This window comes from Bactrocera dorsalis, chromosome 2, assembly GCF_023373825.1.
Source record: "Bactrocera dorsalis isolate Fly_Bdor chromosome 2, ASM2337382v1, whole genome shotgun sequence".
Lineage (NCBI taxonomy): Eukaryota > Metazoa > Arthropoda > Insecta > Diptera > Tephritidae > Bactrocera > Bactrocera dorsalis.
In genome coordinates this window covers 85,104,089-85,125,831 of record NC_064304.1, presented here as the reverse complement: position 1 = coordinate 85,125,831, position 21,743 = coordinate 85,104,089, and the positions used below count along the sequence as shown (strand labels likewise).

The window sequence follows — 21,743 nt, the reverse complement described above, 5'->3', positions numbered from 1 at the left end:
TCAAAATTAGTACTGTATTGAAATACATACATCTGACGTTAAGTATTTCAATACAAGAATTCGTTCTCAAGAATTGAAAATCTTTCGAAAAGCCAACAGTGCTTTGTATATACTATATTCCGATACTTGATAGAATTTCAGGGATCCCTTTAACCAGCCCCAAAAGACAGGCCGCGGACCGCAACTCGTCGAATAATGATACCAGTCGCTGCAAAAACTGCATTTGACTCATGGGATCCGACATAAATATATATTTTGACTGACACAAGGAACAAACTGCGAGAGAAACCAGGAGGTAATTTATGGTTCGAGTTCAATCCTTGTGGAACCAGATGAAAGTTGGGGGTGGGACTGATACCACCGGGAATCATGCTGCCGAGTTGAACTCCCTGTGGCTACTCAGCTGTAATTGCAGTGCACTAAATAATTGTTATTTGCACAGCCATAATACCTAGTGTCACAGTATTGTGTTGGCAACATTGTGCCACATAAGTTGTATTTCACTCGCTGTCGGAACAGGTCCATTTCTTGTATTACATCTAACGTTGGTGGAGAACTTGGCGCCTACGCATCTGAAAAATTTTTCTGAATTGAACTCAATGTGAACACGGTTGGATATAGCGTAGCCCTGTTGCTTGGAGTTGGTTTTAATGCTGACCGGTTTACCGACAGCTTGCCCGGTTAAAATCCAGGTCAATTCCGTTACCTTAAAAGCACTTGTTGAAATTGATTGTCATTTGATTTTGTGGACTTAAGAGAACTTGGTTCCATTTTTCCAAACGAAGTACATAACATTCTGGAATTTATATCACGTTTTTAAAACTTATTTTTAACTCAGCACTTATTTGAGCGAAGAACTGATTTACTCCAGTTAAGATGTTTTTTTTTACAAATATTTTCTTCTATCGGCTTTCTTAAGCCTGTGCCGATCGTTTCTTTAATTATTATATTTTATTAACTTAAATATTTCAAACCGTTGGCAACCCTCTCCAGTAGATTCATCTTGCCACATACTAAAAACATTTTCCCTGAGTTTAATTAAGGTACCTTACATATAATTACCAATATCTATGGAGTCAAGTCCTGCTCGGATGTTCGAAAATTCTAATATTAGTTCTATGGGGGCTATGTCAATTCGCCCAATTTTATAAAATTATTTTCATTGAGATGTATCATATGTTGGCCGATATATGTATGCGGCATAAAGTCACTCGGAAGTTCTAAAAACTGTATATTAGGTATATGGGGGCTCAGAGAAGTATTGACTCGATTCCAGCTATTTTTAATACACAGAGAAAAGATTCTCTCTTAATTTCGATTGCAAATCCCATACATTAACCGATATTTTCACTCAAAAGTCAGCTATACATACGGAGGTCCACATATTCGGTACCTAGAAGCTTGAACAGGTTTAGTTGGATTTGGGTAATTTTTGGTCATAAGGTGGCATATTTTAAATGAATTTATGGTCAACATAATCGGCCTACTGAGCGTACGATCTTTGTGCCAAATTAGAGAATCGTATCTTAAATTAATGCATAGTTATGACACTTTATAGGTTTTCAGTTAGTGGCGTTTTGTGGGCGTGGCAGTGGTCCGATTACGCCCATCTACGAATTCGTACTTTCTTTTATTAAGGAACGCATATCAAGTTTCATCAATTAGCACAAATTCCAAATGGAGATTTAATAAAACTCATCAAGAGTCCTTAAGAAAGTTCGTTCAGTGAATTGGAGTATGGGTACATAAGTATGTTATGAAGCTGAATATATATAAGTATATATAAAGTAAATTAGATTAAATTAAAATAATTTAATTAAGGTACACATCATAGACTTGCGCATAAATAATTTTCAGGTTACTGAAAAAAATGTTATGCGATTTTCTTTTGACACAAATTAGTTAAGTTTCAAACCTGAAAGAACTGCGATATTTTCAGCGGTTAATATCACACATATATCCGGTAACAACATTATGCTCTCTATTTTCATGTACAGATGTCGCTATAAACAGTTGTTGGCATTTGAAGTCTCATTTACGGCCAACAGATGTCACGAAAAAGCGCAACTAAAATAGTTAAAGACTTCGCTAAATCGAATCTCTAATTTACTGTCTTTCTAGTTTTATTCACCTGATGCGCTTCTTAAGCGTTTAATACATTCAATGGCATTAAAATTAAAAATAAACGTTTCATCTCAACTAGAACTTTGTTGTGTATATATGTACATATGCACATTTATCAATTGACTTATGAAACAGAAGTAAGAAACTGGAAATCCCATATTAATTGCTGTTATGGCGTTTAGAAGAAAAAAACTAGCCAGTGGAAATTTGAAATTTTAAGTTAAAAAGATCAGCGTTACAATTCAAATATTTCAAAAAGTCTCGATAAATGGAAAATGAATTGGACAAAAATATTCAAAGGGCCAACAGCATTCTATCCTTGAACGCTTCTAAATTATTGAGTCAGAAAAATATTTTTCAAAAATCTGGGAAGTAAAATTAGACTTTGCACTGACCTAAATTTCACGAAGATAGATATAAATAAAAAAACATGTAAACTGTCCATATTTGTAATTACATCCAATAATAAGGAATATCATAAAACCAATTGGTAGGAAATACTACTATTTTTCCTTCAACAGCACATCAGCCCAGCACTCTTCAAATAGCCCCTTTGCCAATGTGCTCACTCTCTCTCTCTCTCTCTCAATTCTGTGTGAGTTTAGCTATTTGGCAGAGCAAAACCAAAAGACAAAATCACACCAACAACACTGTGCCACTTCCTTGGCAGCGACGCAGAACCACCAGCAGTGACGGCAGCGACCAATTTGAAAAAATCGTGATGTGATTTTTTTTTGCTCGTAGCGACAGTCAAGTTTTTGCTTTGACAGCGAACGGACACGGTTTTTTGAGAGTAGGTGTGAATTGTAAAATATCGCTGTGAGTGTGTGTATGCTTGTAAAAAAGTTACAGCAACAAGAAATTGGTGTAAATGAAAACATTCTAAGAGAATAACGAAAATTCATTACAATTGCCTATGCAGTTTCGCACGTGTTTTCACAATAGAGAAAAATAGTTGGCAAAAAGTACAAAATTGATTTCTTATTTTTGGCTAATACAGTGCCAATAAGCGCGGCCATTTTTTCTTTGCGTAGTTTTTTGTGTGCAGTACTTGTATGTGTGTGCGTACTTTTCGTAATACATGCGACGGTGTGCCGAAAACAAAGGATGAATGTAGAAGAAAATTGAAGAAAAAAATTGTGTTGAAGGAGGAGCGGTAAAAAATAACAACAAGAAGAAAAAATAGTGTCGGTTGTGTTTTCATTTGCACTGTGGCTTGTGTTTGTACGTATGTGCGCACTGACCGTAGTTGTTGAATGCTCCAAAAGTGAAGAAGAGTAGGTATAGAAATTGCTATAAACAACAGCACCCACATCAGAAGTGCTTATTCGTAAACATTGTTGCAAACACTATGACAAAATCGCAAATACTAAACAAAATAAATAATGCAATAACAGCAACATTGGAAAATTAATAATTAACACTTCGGTAACGCGAAAATATTTTAAAACGTAGAAAACAAAGTCGCGAAAACTCACTACTTAGTAGCGTCTTTAAAAAAGTAAAAAATATTGATGCGATTGTGCCATTGTGTCAAACCGTTCGAATAATTAAAAAACGATAAGAGTCCTCATACATTGCAATTGTGCATCAAACATTAATTTTACTTGGTGAACGAACAATTGATGTAAATATAAAAGTGCGCGCCAACGCGTGGTCTTTGACAATTGAGCTGCTGCTGCCATTATTAAAAAATAAATTCCGGTTAGTATATAATTTATAATGTAATATATTTTGATGGTCTCACAAAATATATTGCACAGATAGTATAATATTTAAAAAAATCAAACATAAAAGAAAGATCGATTAACGACTTGTAAATACATACTACATATAAAACTGAAATTAGGTAACGAACGTAAAATTCAATAAGATTATTGCTACGAATATTTTATAAAATTTTGTATGCGAATAAAAGCAATTTGCATACATATATTTGCATTCATGAACTTTTTATTTCAAACATACCTGCATACAGTTCAAAAAATAATAATTTATATCAGAAAAATCTTTGCAAGAAGAAAAATTTTTTTCAATTAAATTTTGATCAAATTTAATTAAATTCCGTAGAAACACGTCCAACAATACTAATCAGCCTTAAATTTCCAAAATTAGCAATTCGCAATATGTACTACTACACAGCCCAATAGCTCGTTTAAAAACAAACAAAAATTAATATACATTTTCACATATAGAACATATAGTACACATAAACACACATTTGTATAGACATGTGCGAAGAAAAATAGAATAATAAAGACCCTGCAAACCATCAGCGGGTAAAAAACTAGATAATCAGTGGGTAACATGGTGGTAAACGAGGGGATAAACATATAGAGTGTGTTTTAGGCCGACCGAATATTTAACCCACTCACGTACGTATACATGTGATCATACAACAAAAAATAACCCGAAAATGTGCGTTGGTGTTAGTGCAAAGAGAAAAAATGTGTAGTTGTATTGAAATATTTGTCACAAGCGGGTAGCCGTGGTTGGCTGGGGAGATATCGCGTGAAGTTTACCGCGCACTTTCATTCATTTTCGCAATACTTTTTTCAAGCAATTATGCTATTTTCAACGTTTACTGTTCGCTTTGCGAATACTCATATACACGTACATATGTGTGTCACCCTGCTGCTGAACGCCCGCCCTCCAGCCATGTCATCATTCAAATACAAACATTCGTGTATGTCCGCCCATTCCTCTGCCCGCGCAGCACATGCTTTTCATTCGTTTTTTCCAACACATTTCATTTTGCATAATTCAATTCGCTCATTCAGTTTTATTCTGACTTTTTTGCAGAGCCCCATGTTGTTCTTTTTTACATGGCATCGACTTTTTTCTCCGTTTTTATATATACATTTTCCTTTTTCGCACCAACTCACCATCCATTCTGCTTATTTTTTTAATACTTATATTTGTTTTTGTTCACTCTCTGCTCTCTTGCAGTCGATGTCCACTCGACGCTGGCGACTGCGGGCAGTCTGCCGGCGCCGTACGTGGTCATGCGGCGTCGCTGCTTTCCTACGCCGCGTGTTTTGTTTACATGTGTTTGGTTTTTAAGCGCGCAATTTTGTTTTACGGACTAATTGGTTTTTTTATCGCGTGCGTGTGTGAGTTCTATGCATGTTTGGATGGCATCTCTGCTAGGGTGCAACAATGCAGTTAGCAGGACGACGCTGACGCTGTCCAGCGTTGCCGAAGTGTACGTGCTGCGCCACTGCGTTATTTTTTGTGTGTATACCATTTTTTATGAGTTGCGTGTTTTATGTTTTATTTTCGGTGAATTGTTTGTGGCTCGTAGCTGCGTTCGTTTTTCTTGTTCTTTTGAATAAACAGCAATATTACCTACTTTTATGAGAATTCGTTTTTTACGCTGCGTGTATGTAGGAGGAGAAAATCGCCGTAAACACAGTGGTGATGATTTTACGTTTACCAGCGTGTTTAATTAATTTTGTATGCTAAATTTTATTTTATTTTTGAATTTACAAATTTTTTGTACTGTGAAATATACATATGTACATACATAAGAATATTCAACAAAATGAAATAAGACAAAGTAAAAAAATTCCAAACGAAAACAATAGTTTTTTAAAATAAGGAGGGGGAAATGCTGAATACTTGCTGCTTGTGCAAAACAACTCATGGAAGCAACTTACAATGTTCTGTGCTCCAACGGAACGGAACTAACTTCCGTTTGGAGCATCATATTGGGTTGTCAAAAAAGTCTTGCGGCATTTTCACTAGTTGGCGCTGAAAGCGCGTAGTTCTAGTTTTATTCGTCGCATCGGGTCATGCTATACCTTTTTGGAAAGCTCATTTCACGCGCTAACACGTGTTTGATTGATTGTCGTTTCTTTTAAGTCGTTCGTGAGTTATAGCGTCGCAAACATGGAGCAAAATAAAGAGAAAATACGGCATATTTTACAGTACTACTACGATAAAGGCAAAAATGCATCTCAAGCCGCCAATAAAATTTGTGCAGTTTATGGACCCGATACAGTTTCCATTTCCACCGCACAACGATGGTTTCAACGTTTTCGTTCTGGTGTAGAGGTGGTCGAAGATGCGCCACGCTCCGGAAGGCCTGTCGTCGAAAATTGCGATAAAATCGCTGAATTGGTCGAAAGAGACCAAGACTTTTTTGACAACCCAATAAAAATGTATTTGCGATTCAGCTGCTGGACAATAGTTTACAACGTAAAAGATTGAAAAGATACATATCACTCGCTGGACCTCCTCTTTCCCTTCAATTAATGCACACATAACATTTTAATTTATTTTAATTATTCATTGTGTTGAAAATGGAATTTAGTTATTATTTTTTATAATTAAACAGATTCGAAGTATATTGAAATTTACAAATAAAGATAACAAAAAAGTGTAAGTTAAATTTTTATTTGAAAAATTTATTTAAATAATTCTTTTAACTAATTATAATTATTTATAAAAGTTTCAATTATTTTAAATCTCAAATAAACTTACTGGGAGAATTTATTCACCGCCACTTTATGCTTACAATGAGCGCAAAAATAGCATTTCTTATCTCCCGATTAAATGTTTTTGTGTACTTTGCTTTCGCTAAGGTTTTGGCGATTCTTTTTTTTTTTTTGAATTTCGCGAACTAAATTTAAACCAAAGTTTTTGGACTATGAACGCTAATAAATTTATGTATGTATGTACATTTGAATATTTTATCACGTAGAAACAATAAGAAGTTTCTTATTTTTTATTCTTGTATGTATGTATATTTTTTTCCGATAAAAATGTGCAAATAGTTTTGTGTCGAAATTTTTCATACATCGAAATGTATGTATGTATATCTGTTGCAATTAGCACTTTCGTATTGTTGACTTGCGCCAATCAATTTCCACTAAATACATATATTTTTATTTATACACAATCAGCTGGGCTGCCCACTTATTGCTGTTATAAATTTATAAACAATGAAACCAAAGAAGTAAATGTAAATACTGTGTGTGCGAAATGAAATCAAATCGAGTTCAATAAGTATTGGTGCCAACAACCCTATGCTATGCTTCGAGTGCGCACCCATTCATAATGTTTCTATTATTGTAATATTTTTTGTGGCTGCTTACTTTTATTTGCGCGCCGCTTTTATTGTTGCAATAAAGAAGGAATAGAAAAAATAGCACATTGCGGGCGCATGTCAAAAATTTATTTGAAGCCAACAAGGAGCAAGCAGGGACACCGATTGGTTAGGAGGCAAGCAGCACGCCGATTTGGCATGCGACTACAGAGTAGCGGTTGAATTACAGCGATGGGGTTGAGTAGAATAATGTTCCGTCGGTAAAGAGCCTTATCGTACTTCAGATAGCTTTTATTAGTATTATTTAGGGAAGTCAAATCAAATTTGAACACCACGAAAATTCTAAAAACTTCTTTGCTTCATAATTATTTTCAATATTTTTATTCTCGCATGCAGCAAATTTTAAATTTCGCGGCACAGCATTGTTTGCTCTTCAAAAAGTCAGGCGTCGGCGTTGGCGTCAACGTAGCAGATAAATTCTCTGCCTAAGTAGGCGATAATATTGGCGATGAAAGATAATTTTGCATATTGGAAAAATACAAACATACAACAGCACACTACTCATTCACAATTACACGGTTGCATTTAGTCGTATGCATTTTTAATTCTTATCAATACTAAAATATGATTGAGTACAACAATATAAGTACAATTACACGTTTAATTTAGTTCTTATGCTATTTAAAAGAAAAAATAATACACCTTTTACTAACATAATTGTTCACAAAATTAATGCATTAACTCAAATTCAACTTTGATGTTTAAAATCCAAATATATCATGCATATGTGAATATTTATGTATTTCACAAAAAAGTTCTACTCACCAATTGAAAATTTAACGGGAAAAAAATTAAGGAAAAGAGTAGGTCACGCGTGCCACGCTCATGCAACAGTGTCTACAGATGATCATTTTTTTGAAGCAGACTACAATCGAAAACGTGCTCTTTCAAAGTGATGGAAGAAATAAACTGCTTCAATAGTACCGGTTTTATACCGAATATATAAGAGAGGAATTATTCATTAAATAAGAAAATACCTTAAAAGGGTCTAAAAGTTTACCCGAAATGTCAAAATTCATTACTTGTGGTGTATGAATCACAAGCTCCAAATAATAGATGTAGCATTATTAATCTATGAATATGGGGTAGCAAAAGAATTTATTTAAAAAATTCGATAAAAAGCCGAATTGTACCTAACTTGCTTGTCCTCCAACTTAAAAAACTGATACAATTACATTTTATTTTACCATCACTGTTTGTACCTCTGTTTTTGCATGCTTTGCTCTCTGACGTTGTATTTGCATTTTTTTTGCATATGCAGATAGGCAGCGCTGGTGGCGCCGCCGTTTGGCAGCTGCCATACTTTTGTTGCGTCTATCAATTTTTTGCTGCTGTTTGCGTTTTTTGAATTCGCTCACACTTCCATGTGTACATAATTCGTTTTTTGCCATTTTCGTATTATCGCCAACACATACAATGTGTATGTTTGTATGGATGTACGTGTTTCCACCATGTGCGCATGAATGCATAGCGTAGTGTGAATGTGCAAGTACGCTTATGTTGTTGCACATTCTTTTTTATTGATTTTCTTCTTTCGTGTGGCTGTCTATTTGTCTTACGGCCGGTTTAAATTTCGGTATTTATTCTGCTACGCTCTGTGCTTGTTTTTATTAGCTGAATAAGAGAAATTAGCAATGAATTTTGCATTTGCGGTGTTATCGCTTATTTTTAACTACATACTTTACTTTTATACGATTATTTTGCAATTTTTTTGCATACATCGCCTACGTTTACGTCACAAACGCTTCACCTCCTGTTTGCCTTTTTAGCATTTAATTTAACATTTTTTGTTCTACCCTTTGGATTATGTGTGCTATATATGGCACTCGTTTGTACATCCATAATGTTTGCTTTATTGATATTTTAATTTGTAAGAGTGTATGTTTTAAACTGTCATTATCGCCCCCTTATTAACAGCTTGGAACCTCATTGTTTTTGAAGCTGTTTTTTCGACATGTGTAATTTTACTTTTTATGCAGCGCCAAATGCATTCAGTTTTAACAGATTATTTATTTGGCTGTTTTGTGTTTCGTTGTTCACTAGATTTGTTTTTGTATAGTTTTTGTTTTAAATGTGTGTTTTATTATTTGTTTAACAACTGCAACAGTCGATTCATGAAAATGTGAGCATTTACATACAGTTGTACATTCATACACATAAACTTTTAAAATGTTTATAGCTATTGAACTTGTTCAACAAGTGCACAAAAACAAAAAATTCTCGCAAAGGCAACCAAATTATTCGCCAATAAGATTTAATTATTCGCTGGCAATTTTAGCGGAGATTTAAACCTACGTAATATGAATAATAAATGCGAAAGTATATTTAAATATGTACATTAAAAAATTGAAATTGAAGTTTAATAATTGAAACTGGATTCAACAAAAGAAATAAACAAAATGAAAAACAAAACAAACCAATTATTTCCAATTTTAAATTCGTTTTCACAAAATATGTTTTTCAAAAAGTGTTCTGCAAAAAGACAGAATATACGAATTTATTTCTTCAAATCCGTCACTAAAGTAATTTTCTGTAGAGTCAATACTGTACTATTATTACACTGGTCAACAGTGATTAACTTGCCCTAGATATACGATATTTTTTGGATATACTACATACATATGTACATATTTATTTGGGCTCACAAATCTTGCAAGTTCAAATGATTTTGTAAGATTTGCTCTCGTTTCTTTTAAAGTCTTTATTTTAATTTTACTCAAAAAAAAATCATCAGAAATTATGAAAGAAAATAACAAGTACATATATTTATAATATCTGTTTTGTTTAAAAGAAGTAAATGCCTTTTATGAGCTTTTCTGTTACAGTTTATCTTTTGAATCCTAGGATATTTTCGACTATGAACATAAAGCTTTTCCAATACATATTCACTTTCCAGAACAGTCACAACTTAACTTTTATAAACCGGTATCATTCAAAAATTGCTTTAGTTGTGGCCCATTTTTCCATACTAAACTTCGGAAATTTTCTACAAAAGTATTTGAAACAATATTCTTTCACTCCAATACTTTGGCAAATTGTTTTACCATTCCTAATTTTTTCACGTATTAAGTCACTCTCCCATTCACAGCTAAAAGAAGACGTTGGCGATATCATTGTTTCTTCTCAGAATTCTCATGCGAATTACTTATGAAACGAAAGCGAAGTTTTCATTGAGTAAAACAGCACATTTTATTGAGTGTGTCAGATTTCTCCACGTTTCAATTTTAGTAAAACTTTCCGCATGATTTCGATAAAGAGCTTCACGAAAAAGATGTGCAGACTCTAATCGTTACGGGAAAAATAATTTTTGCTAACATCATAAAAACGTCATCATTCAGTAATTTTATAAAGAAATTTGTAATCTTAGCATCAGAAAACACCAAAATTTGCTGGAATATCCAAGGTTTACGTTTTTACCATGAAGGGCTTAGTTACATTTGTGTCTTCGGGTAAAAAACAGCTTTTTTTTTAATTTTTCTCATATAAAAAGTGAAATATTTTATTAGAATTTTTTAGTGTTACAAACATATACAAAGAAATTCTGAATTTTCGAAAAAAATATTTTCAACTCGGCCATTGCGACGCCATTTCCGGTGACCCCTCGGAAAGAAGATGCGTGTTGGCAAGATAACTCCTTGCAGGATCATCCAAAGTAACAAAAATGCATGTTTTCATTAAAACCATAACTTAGTACTTGGACGAAGCATATAAACTGAATATTTGATTTTGGCAGACTTTAAAAAAAAAGAAAATTTTAGTGAAAATTTCATATTTTTTTTTAAATAGTTGTATTCGAAAAAAAATTCCTTATTCTACTATTTAAGAATTATATATCAAAGATCTGTGTAAAATTTCACGAAGATCGGCTGAGTAGTTCTCGAGATATCGTGCCAACCGACAAAGACAAAGACGGCGCACTTAACCTAGCTAACCTCGAGCGCACAAGTTCGGAAGGCTGTATCTCCGCAACTATTACTCGAATCAACTTGAAAATTTAAGACAAGTTGTAGAATTTAATAAGACCATAAAAAATTAAAGTTTTTGAAACCCATATTCCCTGTAACCCCTTCATTAGGCCTCAAGCCAAACTTGTTTATAAGAAATTTATGACAAGTGGTCGAAAGCTACATAAAAATAAAACAAACAAGTTAATATAATCAAAAACATGAATTGTTTACTACTATTTCACTTTGTTGAATACACTTTGGATCTCTCTATTTGGAAGAATTCTTAAACTTTTTCATTTACTTTTATTGTCACCAATGACTCATGACTTGTTGTACAGAACTATTGTTTAAAGGAGAAAGTCAAAGACAGTAAAATCTGGTACCTAAATCGATTGTTTTGAAATTTGCAAGGCCTCGGTGGCTTAATCCTAAAAATCAATAAGTATGGAAGAGATAAGTTGGTGTATGACCGGGCATTTCATACACTTGAAACTTGTAAGAAATAAAGCCAGGGAAGTACATCAAGTTCATATGCCGTTTTAGTTAAGAATTTTCACCCGATTTTATTCATTCTAAGCACAAAGATGCACCGTTATAAGAAAAACACGCTCTCTCAAGTTTATTACGATTAAGATATTGGGCGATATATGCGGTATAAAGCCCCGGAAGTACGAAAATATTTAAATCAGGTGTATGGGGGCTAAGGAAAGTATGGACCTGATTCAATCCATTTGTAACACACAAACATACTACTACCAGGAAAGAAACCCCTCTGAATTTCAATTATACTCACACATTGACAGATATTTTCGGTGAAAAGTGAACAATAAGAACTGGGTCCACATTTTCAGTATTGAAGTGCTTGAACATTTTTGGTTTGATTTGAGCAATTTTTAGTCATAAGTCGTGCCATCAAAGGCACTATTCGTGCAAAGTTTAATCCCGTTATATTGATGGTCGAAAAAGTATTTTCGTATTTTGTCAATAGATGACGTTGCAGTCGCATATATCCAGTGCTACCAATTACATTGCATCATACCATATAGTGTTGGAAAGGTGAGATTTTAAGCCTCATTTAACGGGGAAGTTGAAAAAAAGTTACAGCTGTTCAAAAATGAGTGAAAATAATGAAGAACTCGCCATATTTTGAATTAATTTTTTTTTGAGACGATTCTGTATCAGTTCGTCTAGCACAATAATGTTTCGCTCGCTTCCGTTCTGTAAATTTCGATTAACACTGACTCTAGCGGAAAAATGGCAAAAAGTGGTCGATCAAAATTATACATATTTGTTTCTTTATTTATTATTATAAATATAAAAAAGTTAAACTATGATTAGAAATACGAAAAGACTTTTTCGACTATCCAATATTAATTACTTCTTGATTTGTACACTCGAAAGAAAAGAAACAGATGAAATTTGTATTGTGTTATGTGTAAAGTGGCTTGGCTGTAGTGCGGTTTCTCCCATTTTCGCACTGTAACATAAAAAAATCAGAGGAATATCACGTACCAAATTTGATTTAAACACGAAAAGTTCCATAGTATTTTTGAAAAACTTGAGCTATGAAAATTGGTCCATTCTACCATCTATCTCCAGCAATGGTCCAAAGCTGTACTAGGAAAATGCTCCCGAGTTATATGACTGACACCAGGGGCAATGAACAAATGGTTCGCCAACGGATCCAATACGATTCACCTTTGTGCCATCGCTCTATAGTACTCTTTTCCAAAATTTGGCGGCCTTTTCTAACAGCTCTTTAGCAGAGTTCAGTCGTGCTTTCATATTTCTTTTGTGCAGCAATGGTTTTTCGACTCATTCGTTCAAACAACTTAGCATCATTAGGGCGTCTTCTTATAATTCCCGCCTTATAGTGTGCTATATTCAGCTTCAAACATACCAACGCAAATTTCTGAACGTAACCGAGCACACACATTTTGCAAAGCCATTAGACATATTTAACATATTTAATCAGACTTATTATAATGTAATGTGAGGTGTAGGAATACATACATATACATATGTATATAAGTATGTGAATTATTGAAGCATTTAGCTTTACATTCAGCTTGGTGATTACACACCATTTGGATTAGTAAGTTGACACCCTGCACAGAAAAGACATTGTATGGCGACAACAGCTTGGTAAATAAGCGCTGAGTTTGTCTAAAGCGTCACTCCACAATAAAAAAAAACCTCTTACATATTAAAATTGGCACAAACAATTTGTTGATTAGGCATATATGACAATTTACCTTAAAATTTTAATGAAATTTGTTTTTTTTTTTACCTATTATAATTATTACACACCTCAATGCAATTGCAGAGTGCCAACTGACCAGTTTTTTTTTCCAATTTCAGCTGACATCGGCGGTTACCGAATTGACGAAATTAATTGGCTGGCGCCATCAATCGATCAAAAAATACGCGAAACGAAATTTGCTGCAGTTTTTTACCAACCACTCTTCGCATAACACTCCTACCACATAACGGCTTCAACTGACGGCTGCGTAACGCACACATTATACTATTACAACAATACTACAGCGGTGTGACACACAACGCCGCGTTCAAAGAAATGGCCGAATTACCCGCTCCCCCAAGTGATTATCTCCACCGTTCGATCGATCAGCTGCGTTCGATGAACGAACGCAATGTCCTCTCCTCACTAAGCCATCATCTGACACCGGTGGAATTGCGCAATGCCGCACAGTTGGCGGCACACGATTACAAACCATTTAATATCAATGAATTTCGTCAGAATGTTGAGCGTTTAGATTATTCGTTGAAGAATGGTCTTATACACCAACAGCAGCAGTTGCTCGCTGATCATCAGCAGCAGCAGCAACAACTCCAACAACAGCAAGCGCATGAACAACAACAGCAGCAACATCATCAGCAACAACAACAACAACAACAGGCGGCTCATCAACAGCAGCAGCAGCAACAACAACAACAGCACCAACAGCTGCAGCTTAAACAATCGTATAGTCCGCCAAATTCACCGGCCACACCCACCATGACCGAACAACCCGAGCAGAAGGTAAGTTATAGTAATTCGATGTAGTAATGGCGAGAAATACATATATAGTGATTCGTTTAGAACTCTTGGGAAGCTATCAGGCTCATATTTGCCTTACTGCTCAATTATATAAGGGGATTTTGGAATCGTATTTAATAATAACAGTGGGTTTCATGACTACCCAAAGGACAATATTATTTAGAACAGCAGTTAGAGACCGTTCCGACGAAAAATGTAGTCCAAGTTACATAATTGGACTCGGGTATTTGTTCGGCCATGGGCTGGAATCATTGCAGCAGTCTTCTAAAAATTATTGGTAACGTTTTCTGCCGTTACGAAAATAACAATAAATAAATAAACGATTTTCTAATTTAAAAATATTTAACTTTTGAATTTTCAAGCTTTTTTCTTATAAAATACCTTAATAGACCAGTGTAAATAATTTTTGATAAAAAATCATAGCAGATTAAAATTCATCGGAAACGAAAGTTTAATTAACAAACAATAACAATAAGGGAAACTTAATTTACAGGCGGTCTGTGGTTGGGGAAAAGGAAGTCCCCTCCTTTTACATGTGAAAAATTTACATAACCAAATTTTAAAATTTTATTTTATTTTTTTATTTTTTATTTTATATTTATCTTGAACACAAATTTTTTTTCATGAAATTTGGTCTAAATTTACAATCTTATTTATTTATTTATTTTTTTTTTTATCAATGGGTTTTATTGTCATGGAATTCCATGCCTTCAGATGGTATAAAACATTGTATATATATGTAACTATGGTAAAGTTTCTCAATAAATGTAAACTACCAAAAATCTATGGTAATTGAAATTATTTTTTTAATAACTTTTAAAGGCTTCTGCACTAGTCTGTAAATATTTTTGCGTTATAGAAAGCTACAAAATATTCGTTTCAATTGTTACATATTCTCTTAATGTCTCCTTTTGCTATCAGTCCATGAACTTGAAATAAGAACTTCTTTCTCTTGGGGAGCATGCATTCTTAAACAATTTTTATTTTTTCCTCTACTCATTTTAGTATGATCCACATGCTGCTGCTGTCGAACAACAACAACAACAACAACAGCAACAACACACCATCAATCAGAAGCAACAACGTAACCAACAAGGCTCCCCTGAAGGCCGTGACGCCAAGCCCTACAAATGTACGCAATGCACAAAAACCTTCGCCAATTCCTCCTACCTCTCACAACACACCCGCATCCATCTGGGCATCAAGCCATATCGTTGTGAGATCTGCCAACGCAAATTCACACAGCTGTCGCACCTGCAACAACACATCCGCACACATACAGGAGATAAACCATACAAGTGCCGCCATGCCGGCTGCCCCAAAGCCTTCTCGCAACTCTCCAATCTGCAATCGCACTCTCGTTGCCACCAAACGGACAAACCATTTAAATGCAACTCCTGCTACAAATGCTTCACCGACGAATTAACGCTGCTCGAGCACATACCCAAACACAAAGACTCGAAGCACTTGAAGACGCACATCTGCAACCTGTGTGGCAAGTCGTACACACAGGAGACTTACTTGCAGAAACATTTGCAAAAACACGCCGAAAAGGCGGAGAAGCAACAGCAACGACAGGCTAGCGCAACAAGTAATGCGCAACACCATGTACCTGCCGGCGGTATCGGCCTCAATTTGCAGCGACAGGTGGTGATGAATGCTGCCGCAGCGGCTGCAACTAGTGATCCCAATTCGTATTGGGCGAAAGTGGGTGCTGATAGTGGCGTGAATGCTGCCACACTCGCTGAAGCTATACAACAGCAACAGCAGCAAGCTGCCGCTGCAGCAGCTGCAGCCGCCGCGGCTGCGCAACAACAGCAACAACATGCTCAGAATGGCTACAACTTCGCGGCACTGCAACAGCACCAACAACAGCAGCAGCAGGAACTATTACAACACCATCAGCGGCTGGTGAATGGTGGAGCGGGCAGTGGTGGCGATAGCGCTGGCAGCGGCAACACGCCGAATCACTCACACTCGCCCAACGAGGAGGGTGAGGACCTGGTGATGCGCCAAACTCCGCAACATCTCCTACAACAACAGCAGCAACAACAACAACAGCATCAGCATCAACAGTCACACTCACCCAATCCACTGCTAATGGGCAATGCAGCGGCAGCAGCAGCGGCGGCGGCCGCAGCTAACTACGACGTGAAAACAACCAGCGCCTTTACGCCCATCAACACGGCGCCACCACATTTGAATGCGCTGGCTGCACAACAACGTCCACCCGCCGCCGCAGCGTACCTGTACCAGCAGAATGCCGCCGCAGCCGCCGCTTTCCCAACACAACTTATCTCATTGCACCAGATACGCAACTATGCGCATCAGCCCAGCGCAGCGGCGGCAGCGGGGCTATTGGCCAGCGATCACCTGCTCGGTTTGACCGGTGTAACCGCGGGCGGTGCCGGCAAGGATAAGGGCCAATAGTACGCCGCACTGCACAGCGGTGATGGCAACAGTAACGGCAGGTATGGTAATAAGTTCAAAAAGTCGAAGAAACGGGTACACGAACGTGCACGTGATCGCAGTTGATTTATCCGAGACGCTTAGCCGCAAGGGCAGGGAGTTAGTTGCATATCGGCAGGAGGGCGCGCAACGACCCTATGCATGTTTGATAAAGTGAGCTCTCAGTGCGCACACATGGAATGGCAGTGCTACAACTGCAATAACAACATCAAATACACAACAACAAACAACACTAAAAACTCAGGTTTTAATGATAATTTCAGCAAAGCGATAGAACGGAGAACGAAAATTACACAAAACTTCGAAGAAATTAAACATTAGTTAGAATGAATTGGGGTAAAAAAATTTGTGTACACTTATAAAAACAACATATATTTACTAGTGTCTTAGCTCTGCGAATTTTTCAACGCTACTTCCTCTCAACTTTATATTATGCAGTGAAATTTCTCATAACGGACAGTCTTCATAGTCGGAAATCTCCCATAACTGGACGAATTTGATAAACACAACCTTTTCATTAATATTTTCATACAAAACTAGTTTTTATACCGTACGTCTAGTATTTATTTTGGTAATATTTCGTTCAAATGTTGGTTCCACGGAAACTAATTGGATAATTTTCATTCATTCACTGCTGGCTGACATTGGCTCTCATTTATTTGTTCAATAAAAATTTTGTTCTGAGTTGCAGCTTCTGACTCTAAGAATAATTTTAAACACACGTTTTTGTCCATGCCCTCATATATGGACAGCTTCGTTAGCCGGATAAAAACACTGCGACCGTAGGTGTCTGGTTATGCGAAATTTCACTGTATATGGTTGCTTACAAGTGCAAATATGCATTTGTATATGTCTGTATAAATGCAATAGGATGCCTAAATCTTTTGCACGTTTCTATGGCAAGTGCTTCTCATACTCACTGTACTGCTACCTGTAAATTCACTCGTTTTATACCCAGATGTTGCTTCTTCTATTTTTTCTCTCATTTATACTACGCCTGCGCGCCTTGACAGTATACAAAATCTACAAATTGTAGTTCATAATTATAGTAATTAAAAGTAGTTATCGATTAGTTACCCGTCTAGCAATTAGGTAATCGTATTATAGTAAAAGTAGTTTGATAAGCCGAATTTACTTTATTCAGTAAGAAACAGCTAAGGTTAAGAATTGTGTAATTGCAGACAAAAGTATATCTTTGTATGTAGTTTATATACATTTGTATGTGTATGTACATATATTTGATTTTAGTTTTTTTATCACAAATATTTTTTTATGCGGTGTCCATTTTAAACTTCTTAAAGTTTTGTTAAACAAAATAATATATTTTAACTCCTTTGTAAAAATGCTAAAACTTTTTAATTGTATGTATGTATGTATATGCAATAAGTATTGAATAAGCTTCTGTAGTCAATTAAGTGATTGCATCCTTTGTAGCAACGAATTTATGAATCTCAATAAAATTTCACAGCTTTTCATATAATATATATGTATGTGTATGTATATTTTTTTGGATTTCTTATTATACTATTTTGATTATTTACAAACGACCTGTGGGTCTATGCATGTCGTGACAACATATTTTGATTATTCTCTTTGTTGTTTATATTGACTCTCAAATGTTAGATATCAAGAAAATAAAGTAATTAAATAACGCATTAAACCAAAATTATTTTATTTTTACCAAGCATTTGCGTCAGAGTGGCAAGACGATTTAAAAATAAATACAAATTTTTGATTGCTACAAATGTAATTATTTCGAACTGTATGTACATAAATATGTATGCTGAGTAATGACGACAGGCATATTGTGTCAAAACAACTATGTACGTCGAAAGTTTCTCTATAGGTTTGTTTCATAACTGCTTGTAGTTATCAGGAAGAACAAGAATGCAAGTTATTCTCCCAAACAGCAAATTAGTAGTTCCCTCTTACGCTCCTAACTTGTGTTCTCTTCTGCTACTTTTTTTGGATAAAGAAACGCTAGAGTGATAGCAGTTATGAAAAAATCATTTCATCGTTTTCAAATTATTGGGGCAAAGTTTTGGTATGCATTTTTTAAACTCTTGTTTTATGAATTATAATTTGTGTTTGAATATACTCGTAAAAGAAATATTAACTTTAAAGCCGAGCTGTCCAAGGTGTTCGATATTTTGCTATTTGAGGAACATACATACATATACCATATATAATATATATGATATTTTTATTCTTCGAAGAATTCGAATTCTGGATAAAGAAAGGAAAGGGTTTTATAATAAAGGGGTTTTCAATAAGGGTGCTACTATTCCTGTGAAAGTACATTTTATTCTCGAACTCGATCTTTTGCGTGGCCACCACGGGCACGGGCAGAAGTCCAGACGCTAAACCCAAATTTCGACGGCTTTCAAGCATAAATCGGCCGATACGCAATGTCACGTCTGATATTCCTAAGAAGTTCATCAATCGTCACTAGCTTGTTGGTATAGACCATAGACCTGAGTCTAACGGCGTTAAATCGCACGACCGAGCCGGCTAATTGCCCGGGCCATTTCATAAGATAACACGTTCACCAAAATTGGTTGTCAATAAATCGATTCTGACTTGTGACGCCGTCCTGTTGGAACCGCATATTGTCCATGTTCATATCATCTAATTCGGGCCAAAAATATTCGGTTAACATTGAGCGGTAGCGATTCCCATTCACAGTAATGTGCCGGTCTTGATCATCACGGAAGAAGTACGGCCCAATGGCGCCGCCGACCCATAAACCGCACCAAACCTTAATTTTTTTTTTTAAATCCCGCTCTTAAAGTTGAGGCCACTGACTCTTAACTTCGATAGTAAATTTTAATAAGTAAATAGAGTATTACTCGTCGGATCGTATATCTTTTCGTGATGAAATGTCACAACTGCGGGAAAAAATATGGTTTGCTGTCCCTATTGATTTACTTTTATTGTACGCTATTGAAAAATCCTATTCATGAAGATTTTGAGATCCCTTGCTATTGAGGGTGATAACTTTCTCTTTGAGAACAAGCACAAAAACGCAAATATCTCAAGCAGTAGCTCTTAATTTCATCTACAATGCGGAGTATTTTTCATATTGAACAGCTTGCTTGATCCCATAACTAGGCAACGCTTGTTTGCATATAACGAACATCCATATTTCTTAAATTATAAATTTACCTTGTGTTTTAACAACTCCGTGTCAATGTGATACATAAGTTTTGACACAATATTCCTGCACATACATATAAGCATTGTTCTCATTTAAGGGGTTACACTGGTTTCCTCACACAAAAAACAGCATATTTCCGATATTTTTTCATATAAAAAATGAAATACTTCATTCAAACTTTTTATTATTCCAAAGAAAAATATTTTACAAAGATTTTGTGAAATTTTCAAAGGAAAATTTTCAAAACTCGCCCATTACCACGTCATTTCCGGCAGGCCCTCGGAATTTTGGCACACGTTTTTACTTAAAAATGCAAATTTCAGAACCGACTTAGTTTCGATAAAAGAGCGCAATTACTCAAGACTCTATCTCCAAAACTATTGCTGAGATAAACATGAGTATTAAGGACAATATCCTAGAGATATTCTAGAATTAAAAACAACAATAAAAAACGTTTTTTCGAAGCCGTGAAACTCATGTAACCACTTAAATATTTCATTTCGGAATGAAAGTAAAGTTAGAATATTTGTATTATTTTCTATAAAAAATTAGATTTTTTTTTAAAGAATAAAACGCTATACTTTTTTAAACTGACTCACATTAAATATTTTGGGCTTTTACGAAATCAGTTTTATAACACAAATTTCAATGTTGAAGTTTCAAACACTTTGCGCTAACAGTTCTTCCAAAGTGTCTACCTAAAATTTAGAAACTACAAGAAATGTTCAAATAAATGTACTGTAAATTATATAATCCACTTTTAATCAAGGGAATAACAAATAATTCATATTAAATGAAAAAGTCAAACGATTGATTTAAATAAATAAATACTGAAACAGTATGAACATCTATTAAAATTAATCAGTTAAATTAAGTTTTCTTAAAAAACAGCGGCCCATGTTCTATGTCTATGTAATTATTTTCATATTACTCGCTGTCAAAAATAGATCTGGTTTGATGTCCCTAATAATCATTATGGAGATCAACATTTTCCAAAAAGTTATAATGATATATAAACAGTTTCTGCGATCAAAAGCAACAGGGTATGGAACTTGTGATTTTCTCAGAGAGTTTCATACTTTATTGCCTTTGACCTTTACTTATTTGAAGAAAATTTTTTAAGATTTCTTTAGTACTCCATTATTTTTACGATTTCATGAAATCAAATCTTATTCTTCTTATGATAAGAAAAACTAAAATCGGAAGAAGGTGGGGCTAATGATGGCCTGAAGTCTGACGCTCATGTGCCTTCTTTTTCAATCAATCAAGCAACCAAACAAAAACACATTGAAAGTAATTATTAATTCTGTAACCAGTCTCTAGTTTCTATTTGAGACATTTTGAGGTAAAGTCTTAATTTGTGACCGGTTACTATTCACTAAACAGTCTCTAGCGTTAGTCTCAAAATATTGCCCAAAATTTGAGACCTAATCGTCACCAAACTAAAAATAATAATGCTTGTTTGCCATTTTGAATATACTGAATGGAGATCATCATAGATATTAATCAATTGTGTTCTTTTATATATAAAATAAATCAATTTTACATAAATTTCGTAATTATTATGAAACAAAGTCAATATATATTTTTATTTTTTATTGATAACTATATTTTTTGACTATGTTATAGAAAATTTAATATTTGTTATCGACATATTTATTTTCATTCAAGTGTAAAAACATCTCTGAATAATGAAATGTAATAGATTTCGTGACTGCCACAGAATAGCAAGTCTCAAAAGTTGTCTCTAACTTAAAATCTCAAATTTAGAGACTTGAGACTGTATCACAGTACAGAATCGCATGATAAAACTGATTTCGAAATAGTCCAATCAAAGGTTATGATAAAGATTGAAAGATAAGTGTATATTTTTAT

At 34.9% G+C, this 21,743-nt stretch overlaps 1 protein-coding gene across 1 annotated transcript; it reads left to right on the top strand.

Annotated features, from left to right (window-relative positions):
- The first annotated feature begins 2,857 nt into the window (after window positions 1-2,857).
- LOC105228570 (zinc finger protein squeeze) lies at window positions 2,858-20,052 on the top strand. Its single transcript, XM_019991135.3, has 3 exons — window positions 2,858-3,828; window positions 13,543-14,224; window positions 15,248-20,052. Exons 2-3 carry the CDS (start codon window positions 13,760-13,762, stop codon window positions 16,670-16,672), a joined length of 1,890 nt encoding a protein of 629 aa, XP_019846694.2. The 5' UTR covers window positions 2,858-3,828; window positions 13,543-13,759; the 3' UTR covers window positions 16,673-20,052.
- Window positions 20,053-21,743: the final 1,691 nt, after the last annotated feature.

Coding starts and splice junctions, on each gene's coding strand:
- LOC105228570 (XM_019991135.3), top strand. CDS start 13,760: ATGGCCGAATTACCCGCTCCCCCAAGTGATTATCTCCACCGTTCGATC. Junction 14,225..15,247: donor CCGAACAACCCGAGCAGAAG/GTAAGTTATAGT, acceptor TACTCATTTTAG/TATGATCCACATGCTGCTGC.